Consider the following 15,338-nt stretch of genomic DNA (forward strand, 5'->3'; position numbering starts at 1 on the left):
AAAAGAGTAGTAGTTGGTCATTCATTATTTATGGATTATGGTAAGGTGACCAAGCAAACAAACTGTAGGGGGGAAAGATGAATATCTCTCCGTTCCCACGAAGAAGAGAATGACACCAAACTTATGACTACTACGGAGCAATAAGACAACGCCAAACGCAAAGACACCAAGACATATGATATATGTAGAGGGGGAGAGAGATCTAAGATGATGGATCCTAAAGAGAGCTGACCACAATCGGCGACAACACCTACTTTGATGGCGACCTTCTCGATGACCTTGACGACGTCTAACCCTTCCACAACCTGCCGAAACACCACATGCTTACCATCGAGCCAATCGGTCTTCACGGTGCAAATGAAGAACTGAGATCCTTTGGTGTTGGCTCTGGCGTTCGCCATCGACAGGATTCCTGGTCCCGTGTGCTTCCTCTCGAAATTCTGGTCATCGAACTTGGCCCCGTAGATCGACTCGCCGCCTGTTCTGTTCCCGACTGTGAAGTCTCCTCCAGTTTATGATGAAATCTCCTCCCTGGCACATGAAATTAGTCATACGATAGTTAGTTATAGTTAGCTTAACGAAAACAAAAAGCAAACGAACATTAAAAAAAACAGAGTGAAAGTGAAGAGATAACCCGATTGCAGTCGAAAATGGTTTTTATAGACTTGCAGAAACATAAATTTCGGAGTGAATAATTTGATTTTTGACTTAAACTTTTAATTTATTGCTAAAATTTTTTAGATCACAATATTAACAAAAGAAACTAATAGAGATATATTAGGAAACAGTATTTATAAATTCAAAATAATCTTAAATCGAATATCTTAAACCCAATTGGTAATAAATTAGAAATTATACGATAATGATTAAATATAGATAATTTTGGTAAGTAAAGTTAATAAATAATAGGAGCGAAATTAGTAATAAAGATTGATTCGAATAATAAATAATTAAATATCGTAATTAAAAGGTTGGTAATCGGATACTAAAAATAAGGAAAGTAGGATCCGCGTCATTCTATCCTTGATCCGAATCTATTATTCTTAAACCGATTAATATTAGTTTCTTAAACCGATTAATTAATAATTAATACAATGACAGCGTTGTAAATAAGTTAGAACTTCAGGAATTTTTTTCATAATGAAAATGTATATATAAATAGAGCAATTCTCAAAGACTCAAACATACCCACTAAATGAGTTTTTATTACTATATACCATCATTAGTTTTGTTGTCTTAAATAGTACAACTCTATTTTTTTCCTGAAAATCCGATGAAAATAAAACAAGTTCCTTCATAATCATATATATAAAAGTAAGGTTTCACTATCTCCTTATTGGTCCACTTGGCAATGCAATTATAACAAAAAAAATATTTATATTAAAATATAAATTTAAAAATAATTAATTTTTACATTTAACTCACATAATATAAAACTGAAATCATATAAATTCCCCCTATAAATTATGCATTAACTTTATTTCTCCACTAAGTTGTATTAATCAATTGTATTAAAACAAAACAAGAAATTATAATTGTAACTCTCATTTTTCTAAATGTAATTTTTCATCATTTCTCTTTCTATAAATACTCATTATCTTATTCTCATAGTTTATCACTCTTTCATTCTCTCATCTTCTTCCACTACTCTCAAGTCTCTTTTTTTTGTATTTTTTTTGTTATTGTTGTTGTATGTGTTATAAAAAATCAAATCAAATATCATTGTAAAAGCTTAGTTTTAGAGTTTGTATGATATGTATATCTTATATATATTTTTTAATCTTTTAAAAGGTTTATCTCCATTTTCTATTTTATATTAACATCTTATAAGTCATTATTTTCATACTTTCTTACAATATTCACCACACAATAAGATCATGAAGTTGAAATGAACCATATCTAATTATCTATTATGTCTCTCGTTATCTCACATATTCATGTATCATTTTTAATAACTTATAAAGATCAATATAATTATCCATTTATAAAATCTATTATATATATATATATATATATATATTTTACATTGTTCTATTTTTTTAAAGATTCATCTCCATTATCTAGTTTGGATTACCATCTTATAGTAATCATTCTCTCCTCCTCTCCCACCAATATCAAATGTTGTTATATCTTATATGTGTTGTAACTTGTAAGAGTTTGATTCTATATTTTAATTTAGAAAGTATTATATATATTTAACATTGTTTTCAATTTTTATTTTATTTATATAAAAAGAAAATATTTCTTTTATATTTCTTGCCTATCTAATCTATTCATATTTATTTTTTAAATTTGCATAGTTAAATTAAAATCAACTTTATTTGAGAATTAGATGTTCCTATTTATTTTTAAACGATCAATGTGTAACATAATATATATACGCATTTTTCTTGCAATCACAAGTTCCATTTCGGCATTTCCATTGCTTAACTCCATGGTTAAACTATAATATATGTTATCCTATTTGTAGGAACAATAACATACTTATTTAATATATTTAAAAGAGCAGATGATTAATCGAAATAAACATTTCTCCAAATTTTATAATTCAATCAGTGTGAGTGTACTTATAATTACTTTGAAAAACCTTTACATTGAAGTTCATAAAATCATATAAGAAAACTAAAATACTATGTCACTTCAATTTGGAAGGAAACACTTGGTATTCCTTTAAAAAAACTTCAAGACACATATAAAAATTTATTAATATTTAGCTCAATTTAAAAGCATAAAAGGTCATTTAACTCAAAAATAACTTCTATCCAATAATTCCATACATTCCTCCCACAAAAAATATATATATATATATATAAATATATGTGTAAGATTATATTTAAATATTACAGAATTTTTTAGTTAGCTAAACTTATAGTCACAGATATACAATATATATACATAAGAATTTATATTACTTATTAACACCATAACCCATTATTTGCTTAACTCAAAATTGGTTTCAAAGCCAACTAAAGAAAAACAGAAACAATCTTATTGATATTAGACCAAAACATGGGCATACAAACATAATCACTTACACGGAAGATAATTTTTTTTAAAAAATAACTTATTATTATAACATCAACATATGAAGGTTTACATAAGCAGTTAATTAGAAAATCTAAAATACAATAAATGTACTGGAAACAATATCAGTCAATGATAAAATTGGATCCTCAAAAGCAAGAAACAACATCCTCATAATTCATAAAAAATAAGCGCCACAATTGTACACATTTAAACAAAATGGTATAAACATATATTATATAAATACAAGTGACTACAAAGCTTGTATAAGCCTAATTAAAACGAAATAATATAAAAGAGAAAACGAAAAATACAAAAAAAAATCAAGAAAGTGCCAACTACACCACAACCCACGCGTTGCGTGGGAAGCACCTAGTAAAATCTTAAAGTCTATATAATAAAAAAAAAAAGGAAAATCACATTTTAAACCTTCAAAGTGTCATTTAGTATCACTTTAAACTTTGAGATATTTTCACTAACACTATAAATCTTTAAAATGATTTCATTAACATTTTAAATCTTAAAATTAACTTTCCTGTTTGTACCACCACGAAAGATGACGGAACAGTAATATCCGTCAATGTGAAATAGTTAAACTATGTTGGTTTGATTTAAACACTTGTTTAATTAATTTAATTTAATTTAATTATTTAAGATGATTGATAAAAAAAATACATCAAAGCAAAAAAGAATGAAGAATGAGAAGTAAGGTTAAAATATTTGCCAAATTTTATATATTTAGAAGATTCATCAGTTTCCAATAAAAAGTCAATCGATTTGAATCAGAATCCAATAGAAATGCATTTATTAAAAGGATTAATAATGTGAAAAGTAACGTCATAAAAGTTTTGTCTACAATGAAGATGAACACATATTTATTTTTTATCTTTTTGTTTATTTATAAAAAACTAAAACTAATTAAAGTTTAATTAAACCAACATAGTTTAACTATTTCACGTTGACGAATATTATTATTCTATTATTTTTTATGGCGGTACAAAGATGAAAGTTAGTTTAAACGTTTAAAGTGTTAGTAAAATCATTTTAAATGTTCAAAGTGTTAGTAAAATCATTTTAAAGGTTTATAGTGTTAATGAAATTCTCTCGAGGTTTAAAGTGTTACCCATTAACACTTTGAAGGTTTAAAACGTGATTTTCCCTATATAATAAAACCTCAACCCTAAAAACTAAATAACTACTAAACAAAATCCTTAAATTATAAACTCTTAAAAAATTATTTTAAATGTTTGTTCTTTGTGGTATTCTTGGACTACAAATTTATATTCATTTTCAATTCAGCCTCTATGAAAATACATGTCATGAGGTTCTATTCATTACCATATTTTTTTGTGAATAATTGAAAAAAAAATTGTTTTCTTTAAATTATGTTGAATGGTTGTGGCCCTATGAACTAAAAATCTAGGATACAAATGCTTAAACTAGGATTTAATAGACTCCAAAATAATTTTCTCTAAAAAAACCTTCTCTCAATAATTTTCTACTTGATGGCATTAATTCCATTGATGATCCACCGAAAATGGATGGTAAACAATTGCAAGAAGTTAAAGATCATTTTTTCTTTATATAAACAAGAGGATGAAAAATTGGATTGTTAAAAGCATATTCTCTTACAGAGTCCAACTTTTCTTCTTTCTAATGTATAGTTTGGTGTGTTATTAACTAAAAGAAGATGATGATGTATATTTTGTTTGTAAATTCTTATATGTATGTGATTGACATTGTTTAAAAAAGGAATTAAATTATTTATATAACTGCTTTTATATATTTATAGATCTATTTTACTGTGGCAAAATGTTGGTGGAAAGAGAAATAATCAAATAATTTAAAAAAAAAAAAAGAAGAAGTGGAGAGAATGATCATTCATAATATATAATATTTGATTATATCAAGACACACCCCAAAAATGTATGGCTTGCACCTAATACTAGCTATAACAGAGTACTGATCATATCAAATAAATTAAGAAAGGGAAAACATACATATTCCTATGATTTGGAACTATGTTGTTGGAAATAAATAAAAGACATAATAATCTTTTATTGGTTCATACTCTCACATTTTTTGTACAGTTGGTATGATAACCACCTATTTTTGTCTTGAAGTTTCAAATTTGATCATATATATTTGTTTGTTGTATTATCTTTTGTTTAAATTATGCTTATATTTTGTATATTTTTTTGTTTTGCTTATATCTTGTCAAAGTCTTTTCTATTTTAAAATATATAAGAAATTAAAATATTGATAGAGATTTTTTAATAATATTAATTAAATACATTAAACAAATTAATTTTAAGCGTTAAAATACCTTATATGATTATGTCAATTTATATAACTAATATTCTTTGCTTTCATTTTTTTATTTTTTAATAAGTTTGCTTCAATTTAAATATGTGAAAATCGAAAATAGCCAGTTTTAATCTGCAAGAAAAGTGTTATCTTCTGTTTGTAATTCACTACTCTGAGACCATTAATGAATTAAATGATAAAATTGAAATGGTAACTTTATAACTATGTGGTGGTTGCGTTTTTGCTTCACAATATAAATGAATTAACTATATTTTTTTGTGACTATTTAGTATTTTCATTAGTGATCTTCTTATGCTTAATATAACTGAAAACTCCCAACGATTTTTTCAACTTGAGGGCAGCTTTAGTTTGATGAGCTAGCTAGAACTACTTATCACATATTGCATCATTGCTATTATATATAGAGAGAAAAAAATTGGAAAGATTAGTGTGAGCAAAGCAATCACCATAGTCCTTTGTCTCGTGGCTAGTAGATAAAAGATTATCCCTCCGCTGATTGACCATTAGTTTCTAAAACAACAAAGAAAAGTTTTGTTAAGAAAAAAAATAGTTTTTTGTTTACTTCTAATAATTTTTTTAATTATTCATAATTTAGTTTTAATGGGGTCAAGGATTAAGAATCGAATAAATTGAAAAAAAATATCATAAAACCTGATATATATTTTATATTAATAATTTAATATACATACAAGGTTTAAATAATATATATATATATATATATATATATTGTGTATTAATATTGTAATTTGTGACTTTTGATCAATTTGATAAAATTTTACTATAAATATTAGTTTTACATAATAATTAAATATGTCTTTTGATCAAAACCTGATAAATTTTTTAGTTTACAATTAATATGTTAGTCATAATATTTTGCTAATTATAATTGAATGTATCTTAAAATAATTAAATATATTTAATATATATTAGTTATTAATATTGTATAATTCACAATAATTATTTTACACCAAAAATGGTAGGATGGATAACATTTTTCCAAAAAAAAAACAATGAACTATAATATTGTTTTTATGATTACTTAGTATTATTTTCCAATAATTTTATTACTAATAAAATTGTTTAAATTTATAATAAATGGTGTTTTGATATACTGTAGAATAAACGAAATTACTCTATTTATCATTTCTACTTATATCAAAAAAAAAAAAATTATTAATATTATTTCACTTTAGGAAAAGAAAAAAGTAATTAAACGATTCAATTCAATTCAATTCAATTCGTGCAAAGTCTTCGACCGTGTCCCCAACCTTCTCGAACTTGCCTTTCTCATTGCTCTCTCTGAACCTCAAGTAATCCCCGCATTTAAATGACCGAAACACCCTCGTACCCTCACAACCTCCCACGACTTCATCAGGGGCACACACGACTTTCTCATCGTCGAAGCACCAGAAGAAAGCTAGTGAGAATCTGTTACCGACGAAACCACGTCGTTTCAAGACAACTCTGTGCTGAGACGATCTCAGCCGCCGATTGGTCCATGCATGCAACAAATCTCCGACGTTGACGACGAGAGCTTCGTCTTTAGGGTTAATATCCATCATACCAACCCCGTCTTTGCATCTGACTTGAAGACCTCCGATGTCGTCTTGATCAACGATCGTGATGCAACTCATGTCGGTGTGCATTCCTAGCCCTTCGATCAAATCTTGATCATCATGATCATTATCATGTTCTGAAGGGATTGTGTAGTTGTTGATCCTGAAGTAGCCATGACATTTTCCAAACTCAGATTCGTAATATTTGTTAATAAGATCGTCTCCGAAGCTAGAGAGGATTGCTTTCATTATCTTCTCGCATAGTTCCGTCATCTTTTCTCCATATTCTTTCATCAACCCACTTAAAAAAAAAAAAAAAAACATCATATATGTAACAGTGTAGACATCGGTTACATTCATGTAACTTATGTAGGAAAAAAAAAATGAAGTCTTAAATACACCTATTTAAGACTCTTTCACATGATTTACAATATAGAACCAACCTAATATAGATTCAAGATGGACCGGTCAACTATAATTACTATTCTTACATTTTCAGTGCGGTTCTATGAAGTAAAGTGTCCGCAACACAAGAGGACCGGTCCTACTAGAATAAACCATACAGAAATGGTTAAAACTCATAAAAACAATATCCCTAATTTTCACTTTTGTTTATTTAATGTATCGCAAAGAATATATGAGTGCATGCATAAATGCTAAAAGAGGATGCAAATATGCAATGCGCACATGTGAAATAAATTAAGAGTGACCATATTATAGTTGGAACTTGGAATCATACTTGTTTTTCGTTATCTTTTTTTGTTTGACAATCCTATTTTATGTCACAAATCGGTTTATAAATTACTATTTATTTATGCGTATCTTCTTTATTAAAAAAACAAAATCCTGCAGGAAAAAACAATTTGCATGAACATTCTCTAGGAGGACAAATAAGTTGAATTATGTAAACACTTTATAAACAAAACGAGAACGTCCAGTCTGATCCTTTTGAATTCATTAGAGGATGGTATGAACATTTTAGCAAAAGGTGGATTGCATATAAATTGGTTCAGAAGGCAGCTTAATTATAGTTGCATTCCTTATTAAAAAAAATCAAAAATATGGAACGATTTTTTAAATTCAACTCATTAAATGGCATCGTTTTGAGGGTTGCCAAAGAAAATGTCAACAAGCATGTCATTTATATATTTTTAAAATATACACAATATATATATGATGTATGTATACCTGAACTCTTCATAGGTAGCTTGGTCCGAAAAATCATCCACGGAAGACTTGCCCGAGGCGTAGAAATCGGGACCGGAGACACGGAGGCTTTCGAAGAAAGGAGATGCAATGAAACGGGGAGTGTAATTAGGCGCTCCCATCTTCATTTTTTCCTCGTCTCCTAGACCGAAAACTCCACCGGAGAATCGCCGGAGTTTTCGGTACATGTCGCCGGAAACGCCATGGTTGGTTACGTAGAAGAAACCCCACTCCTTACACGCATCTTGTAGTGACGACACCGATGACTCGCTTAGAGGCTTTGAAATGTCAAACACTGGAAGTTCCAAAGACATTAGTTACCTTCAAATGATGATTATGAATGTTGCATATATATTTATGCTTTTGGGATACAACTTAGTTTCGTTTTGGTGCTCCAAATAGGTTTAATTTATACGTGTGTATTTATATGTGTGTAGAGGTAGCCGGTTTATTAGATTATACAGTATATTGTTTATAATATTAGTTCCACTATACGATTCTTATATAATTTGGTTGAACTCTCTTTACGAATAAATCTAGATGCTAATTAATCTTTGTCGTCGTTGCAATAATTAAAACCAACTACCACCTTTTTTATTCTAACTATTTCTACATCTCAAGATGTTTGGTCCTAAAGAAAGTTGTGAATAATTTAAAGAACTCGAGATTCTTGTTCGTCCATTTTGCTGGGATTATATATTTATCGCAAAAATTAGGGAAATTGGAATGCTTAATTTAAAATTAAGATTTTAAAATTGGTTACACACTCCTTGAGTGCGAAAATGAGAATCCACCACCTTAGGTGGTAATTTATCGTACGATAACAATCGAAAAAGGTTAGAAGAAAAACCAAAACCAAAGAAGTCTCAAAAGTTAATAAGATTAATTAAAACATAAGTAATGGCTGTAATGCATAAGATTTGAGTGCGGAAGAACAATTTTGTAAAGGTTAACATAAGATAGTTAAAACAAATTGATTTAGAGAGATTAGATTTTGTTTTACCAAAACTTAAAGAATTACATTTCGAAAATGTAGTATATGCGCACATAAATTCTTCTGCCTAGATGAACATCGCATATAATTTTTTGTTCTATGAAAAATTGAGTAGTGGGCTAGCACTTAAAAGACCTCCCAATTAATCGGTGTTGAAAACACTAACATTTTTGTTTAATAACATATAAAATCATAGTTTCGTAGAGTATATGTATATATTATTAATGTTAAGTAAGATTATTATTATTATTATAGTATGATTTAAGTAATGAAACTTTTATATGTCCCCTCGACACACAACGCATATTATAATTGTCATAAACTCAGCCGAAATAAAATGGTTACAGTTGTCTTTGAGTTGAAAACTGGTTTTTATTTTCTTTTAAAATAATTAATGAGAATATGAACATAGTGAAATTAGAATATTAAAATGAAATTAAAAAACACTTCCTATAGTTATTAAACTAACAAGGTCAAACACATACAGCTAGCTGCTCTGCTCCGTTCCGGCTCTGTAGGAAAGTTTGGAACTCCTCTCATTCTCGATAATCTTAAACAAATCATATTTAATGATGTGGTTGCCAAGTTAATTTATTTGTATACGTGGTTAGCCAAATTAACTCTCTCTTTTTACCCCATTTTTTGACTAAAAGATTATACATAATATTATTCATTATATATCTTAGCTAGATGAATGCATAATGGTATGCTCGCTTGGTTTACTTTTCAGATTCTAGGAATCAGAAGACGAACATGTATGTTGATATGAATAACACATTTGTAAAAATGTATTGTATATGTTTGTGAATTGGCTATACTTATACTTAATTCCACATTTTAAAGTACCACTATATATAATACTATCAAATGTAAGTTTAATGCAGTACTCTACGGGTTATACAATATGGAAGACACGCAAAAACAAAAACTCATATTATAAGGTCGGGACATGATGATCCTTTGCTGGCCATTTTTTCTTTGCAATAACCCTTTTCTTCTAATTTCTTTAGTGATTGACTAACCGGACTGACTGAGAATAAATATGATTCATTGACATGATATAATTGAAATGTACAAGTGGCTTACTAAGATGTTTAAATACGTCACAATGTATTAAGAATTGGCAATTTGGCAAATTAACAAAATTGCTTTGGTTTTAATTTAGTTTGCACTGATATTAATACAACCTAATTTTCATGTCTGGATATTGAGACCATTGCTTTGGAAGCTGACACCACGGGATTGGAATTACTAGCTAGAGAAGATATCAAAAACCAACCAACAACACATGCATGTCTAGCTTTGGTCCAGTTTTATAGACATTACTAATTTTTTTGGTTAATCAAACGGATCGATCACCTTACCTTGGCTTTTCTCCAATTCTGAAGTTGAAGGGGTCATTGTAGTCCCATCTACGAGTTCATGGAACGGGAGCTATGGAACATTGATGCCTATCCTAATAAGAATGCTCATGGAGTTGCTTGCAGACCTCTTCACTCTGTTGGCTTTGCATTAGTCTGTTCTGTCGTTAGTTTGCTAGTGTCTTGTGTTAGCTTTGTCTTCATTTTATTTTTATATTCCGGTCAGGAACTGTTGTGAGTCAAAAATTGTGTTGGCAGTAGCAATATATTCATGACTAAGCCAGGTCACTATTAATTCGAAAAACACATCACAGCTAATCGAAGAGGTCCGTATTATTTTAGTATCGGATCGGCTAATAATTACCACAACATTCTATCATCTACTTTCATATTTTATACTTTGCGCCTGATTTAATCGCTAAGTTTCTCAATATTTTTTTTTACAGATCAAATGGGACATAATGATACAAGTTTCTCTCAAATTCAGTACGTTTTGCAAATAAAACTGGAATTAACTAAAAGCGCCACATATCGAATAATTAAGTATAATATATAACTGTATTTTATAATTGAAATCGTTCTGTAATACAAAATATGATCCCAGCAAGTCTTGAAAATAATATATTCCTATGATAAGCCTCTCTATTCAAATCATCTCTCTCTATATATACTCAATAGTAATCAGAGACATCAAACCCCTAAATTAAAGAGGAAGAGTTTCAAAATTTTGCCTAATTATTCCATTAAGAATGGTAGTTTCTTAGATAATAAGTGAACTTTTTAAATACCTGCTTGTAAACTTATTGAATCTTTCGTGGAAAGAGACCATACCAATTCACATCATCTTACTTGCATGAGAAGTAAGTAAGATCTGATGCATCAGTTTTCAAATGTCGAAGAGCTTTGTGGGAGCTTCTTCTGGAGTGACGGTGAAGGGAAAAGGCCAGCCCAGAGGACGCTTAGCTGCAAGTGGCTTGACTGGACAAAGAGATGGGTAACTTGGTTGGTGACTTGTCGAAGAAGCAAGCGCAGCATTACTGTTTGACGGCACAGAATCAGTAGCAGAAGCAAGAGCAGGCAACTTGGGCCATGCGATGATCCCCACAGGCCTACAGATTCTGAAACCAGTGTTGCTTATAAGTGAGAGTGGTGATCGTTCTTGTTGATCATGCTTCTTGCCTTTTTCTCTGTTTCTAGGTGACTGTGTGATTTGGTTTCCCTTGTTCAACTCCTTCACTTCTCCTTCTAGCAATGTCTCCATTGTTGGCGAATCCTCTAGTAGCAAAGGTGTCTCTGATGAGTCTGGCTTTCTAGGAAAGTTCTCGTCCACTGTTTTCTTAAGCCATCCCATGCCTTCCTGCAATATTTGCATTCATAAAAACACAAATGTTTCATCATTCATTACCAGCAAAGTGGCATCTCATAGAGACAGAGAATTTCTTTGATCACAGACGCTAAATGGACTCAGTGGGTTTCTCCAAGGGAGTTTCCTAGTAAAACTACTTGATAGTTACTAAATCATAGCAAATTTAGAAGATTTTACATTTTAAGTAATGGTTCAGCTAGAACTAGTAAGAAGTATAAGAGAAGAGTGTTAGTGTTTAGAAACACAATCTGGGATAAGTATACCTCCATTTCACGCAAGGTTTCTCCAATTATCACTAGCTGGTCCTCAATTTTGTATTTCTTCTTCAGCAGATCAGTGTAGATTTCCTGAGATGAAGCAACAGGGATGTTCAAAAAGTAGCATAAAACAGTATCACAAGATAGAGAGATCTGTTACTGTTTAAAGCTCTTACCTTTGCTGGAGTCATCAGATTATCATGGTCCACGTTCTGAGTAGTAACATAAGAATTAGGTGTAGTCACGATAACAAGCTCATCCTCTTCCTTCTTTGACGCCAGTTTCTCCAAATCCCTTCTCAAGACCAAGACAAACATGAGTTACACAATTGCTATAAGATAACAAAAGAGATGAACATATAACCAATTCAATATAGGTCAGTCTTGTACCTTTTCAGGCTACCTAATTCTTCTCTGATCTCACGGATTTCACCGGCGCAGACAGGATCTTGAGTAGGGTTGTCACCAAGCTTCCAACCAGGTGGAGGCGTCCAGTAAGGATCTTCAACTCCTGCTTCTTTCCTTATGTGATTCAAATCAGAACTCTCTAACCAATACTCCATTGCCCCATCTGCATTGTGCTTTCTCATAAACCTATCTTGGCCACCAGGAGCCACCTTACCTGCCATGTGCTTAAGCATATGATCTAACAGACCCGTGTCACCAATGAGCTTCCTTGCTTCTGACCTTAACTCTGGCCTGAGTATGGAGTTGCCAAACACTGCATTTTTCTCCTTCATCACTTTTAACATGTTGCTCTCAGCTAGTTTGTACCTTCAAATTCCAAAACTAACCACAATCAATCAAATGAACCAAGGCAAATCCAATTTCAGAGATCATCAAATTTGTTAAATTAACATTCTCACTTTACCTATCAACAGACCATCTGTCAATGAACTTCTTCTCTGCTCTCCTCTTATAGACCACAATTTGATTGTCCTTCTGATCATAAACCTTAGCCCTCTGAGCGAGTCTCTGATCAGTGCTTGACTCAATCAGCTTTCTCTTACGATTTCCATCAGTTACCTCCTTTGCAATCTTTTTAACCTCTTCAGTTTCATTCCCATCATCATCATCATCTTCTTCCTCAGTCTCTTCCTTGCGAACCCCTTCCTCCTTCACTCTAGAACCCTCCTCACCTTCCGTGTTCTTCTTAGAATCAATATGACGACTCTTGTACTGCACACGCAATCTCCTCCCCCACTTAATCATCCCTCCCGATTTAAGCTCAGACCAACACTTACCCTCCGGTGAAGCCGCGCGACAGAGCCTAGTATTGTACGCCGGTTGAGAAATCAGCTTGTTCCTGCGAGAAGAAACCCAGAAACTCCACGAATTCCTATTCAGAGAAACTTCATGAGGAGCTATTCTTCTGTAAAGCAAATCTCCAGCTAGCTCCGAAGCCATCACATGACTCTCGTCGAACACAGGAATAAGACCTTTACCACCACCGCCGCTCCTCTTCTTCAACGGTTTATTCCGGTTCATCCTGGTGAAATCGAAATGCGATCGGAGTGAGTACATGCTTGGGTATCGGAGAGACACGTCGCTCGCCGTGATTTTGCTCACCTGCAACCAAAAAAATCGCCAAAATCACTCAAAAACCCAGACGAACAACAACGAAATAAACGAGATCCGTCTCTAATGGTGAAACAAACAAACAAACAAACAAACAAAAAAAGCAGAGAATCCGTTAAAATACCATGACGACTCTAATCGATTTGAGATTTTCCGGCGATCTCTGAGGAAGAATCGAAGCATCGATTTCGTAATACGATCCAACTCTTATATGCGCGATTGCAACTAGAAGGAACAAAACCAAAAAAAAAAAAAAAAAAAAAAAAAAGCTGGAATTAGAAGAAAAAGCGAGAAAAAATCAACAAAAAAATGAAGAAACGAAAGCTTCAGCGGAGCTGTTTATTACCATTCAAGGTCGGTGACGACGGCAAAGAGTTTTTCCCGGCGGTGGCTTCTCTAATCGGATTCCGTTTCACAAACATCGTTCCCTTTAGAAGAAGAAACAAGTATAAGTTACTCAGAGAGAGAGAGAGAGAGAGAGGTTCACTTTTTTTTTAATGATGAATCAGAAAAATGGAAATGGTTAAGGACTGAGAGAAGGTGAAGGACTATATATTTGAAAACAAGCCGACTGACTCTGCGAGAGAGTATAACAAGAAAACACACGCGCTTTTTGGTACGCGCGTGGGAGACACATAGGAAACAGAGCCGTGATGATTTTATTTTCTTCTACCCGTTCATGAGAGAGTGTGGTAGAGAGAGAGAGACTCAGCAAAAAAAAAGAGAAAAAAAAATCACAGAGAAAGAGAGAGATCTTTACGCTCATGATTTTTGTTTTCTCTTTGATGATCCTCCCCCACTCTCGCCGATCTTTTTAAAAAAAAAAAAAAAAGCTGAATCCGTGAGCATGAACGGAAATATAAACTGTAAAACACATAAACCCAGAAAATATATTACGTGTGTGTGCATGTCACGTGATGATTAGTTTCCTTTCGCAGCAAGTTGGACAGATTTGCCCTCAAACTGTCTCATACGTCATAACTGTGTGTGTTCGTTCTCTTTCGTTCGGCGGAATTGGGTTGTATACAAAAAAAGAATTACCTAGTGATACAACAGATCTACGCCACGTGGAATATTTTCAAAAAGAACGGTGGTAAGAAGCTGTTACTAGCACGTGAGGAAATCGACTTATTTTTTTGTTTAACAGTTTGATTAATTTACTCCGTTAACAACATTTTGTAGGAATGAAATAGTTATGAATTCACATGTTCTTTTATTCACATTTATATCGATTTTTTTTTAATCATTTAAGCATTAGTGTCTCTAATGTGTATGTATCGACCAATTATACATTAATTAAGACTGAATGTGTAGCTTTCTTTGTTGAGCTGAATCTATATATTTTTTAAATAAGCTAACATTATGTAAATGATAGTAGATTATAATGTATTTAACGCATTAATAACAAGTACTAATAAGCTTGATGTGTTTTGATTGGTTGGCAATTTAACAATATCCACTAGTTAAAGAACTCGTCTGTGAGATGTGCATGTACTAATTAGTGATTTCTACTTACAAATCTTTGATAGAGACAACTATTGTAAAAGTAAAACCGTCTTTTTGTTATAATTTTTGGTAAAAAAAAAAAGAAAAGTAATAATAAGACTAATGATAATTTAGAGCTTTAGTCTCGTCTTTATTTATTCACTTTAGAATATTGTCTTTTATG

The 15,338-nt window shown here is 31.4% G+C and overlaps 3 protein-coding genes across 3 annotated transcripts in view; all 3 read right to left on the reverse strand.

Annotated features, from left to right (window-relative positions):
* LOC104763368 (peptidyl-prolyl cis-trans isomerase CYP18-3-like) overlaps window positions 1-401 on the reverse strand; it is a 1,235-nt gene extending 834 nt beyond the window's left edge. The window contains exon 1 of the mRNA XM_010486748.1: window positions 233-401. Coding sequence (XP_010485050.1) covers window positions 233-401 — 169 coding nt within the window. The remainder of the gene's footprint in view (window positions 1-232) is intronic.
* Window positions 6,576-8,475, reverse strand: LOC104763369 (gibberellin 20 oxidase 1-like). Its single transcript, XM_010486749.1, has 2 exons — window positions 8,097-8,475; window positions 6,576-7,209 (listed from the first exon to the last, which is right to left on the reverse strand). The coding sequence occupies exons 1-2, from the start codon at window positions 8,426-8,428 to the stop codon at window positions 6,576-6,578; spliced, it is 966 nt and encodes a 321-aa protein (XP_010485051.1). The 5' UTR covers window positions 8,429-8,475.
* On the reverse strand, window positions 10,999-14,439 carry LOC104761131 (protein DYAD-like). The gene is made up of 8 exons (XM_010484163.2): window positions 14,430-14,439; window positions 14,016-14,097; window positions 13,794-13,894; window positions 12,963-13,660; window positions 12,482-12,865; window positions 12,269-12,386; window positions 12,099-12,182; window positions 10,999-11,826 (listed from the first exon to the last, which is right to left on the reverse strand). The coding sequence occupies exons 1-8, from the start codon at window positions 14,433-14,435 to the stop codon at window positions 11,356-11,358; spliced, it is 1,944 nt and encodes a 647-aa protein (XP_010482465.2). The 5' UTR covers window positions 14,436-14,439; the 3' UTR covers window positions 10,999-11,355.

Source organism: Camelina sativa, chromosome 18, assembly GCF_000633955.1.
Source record: "Camelina sativa cultivar DH55 chromosome 18, Cs, whole genome shotgun sequence".
Taxonomy (NCBI): domain Eukaryota; kingdom Viridiplantae; phylum Streptophyta; class Magnoliopsida; order Brassicales; family Brassicaceae; genus Camelina; species Camelina sativa.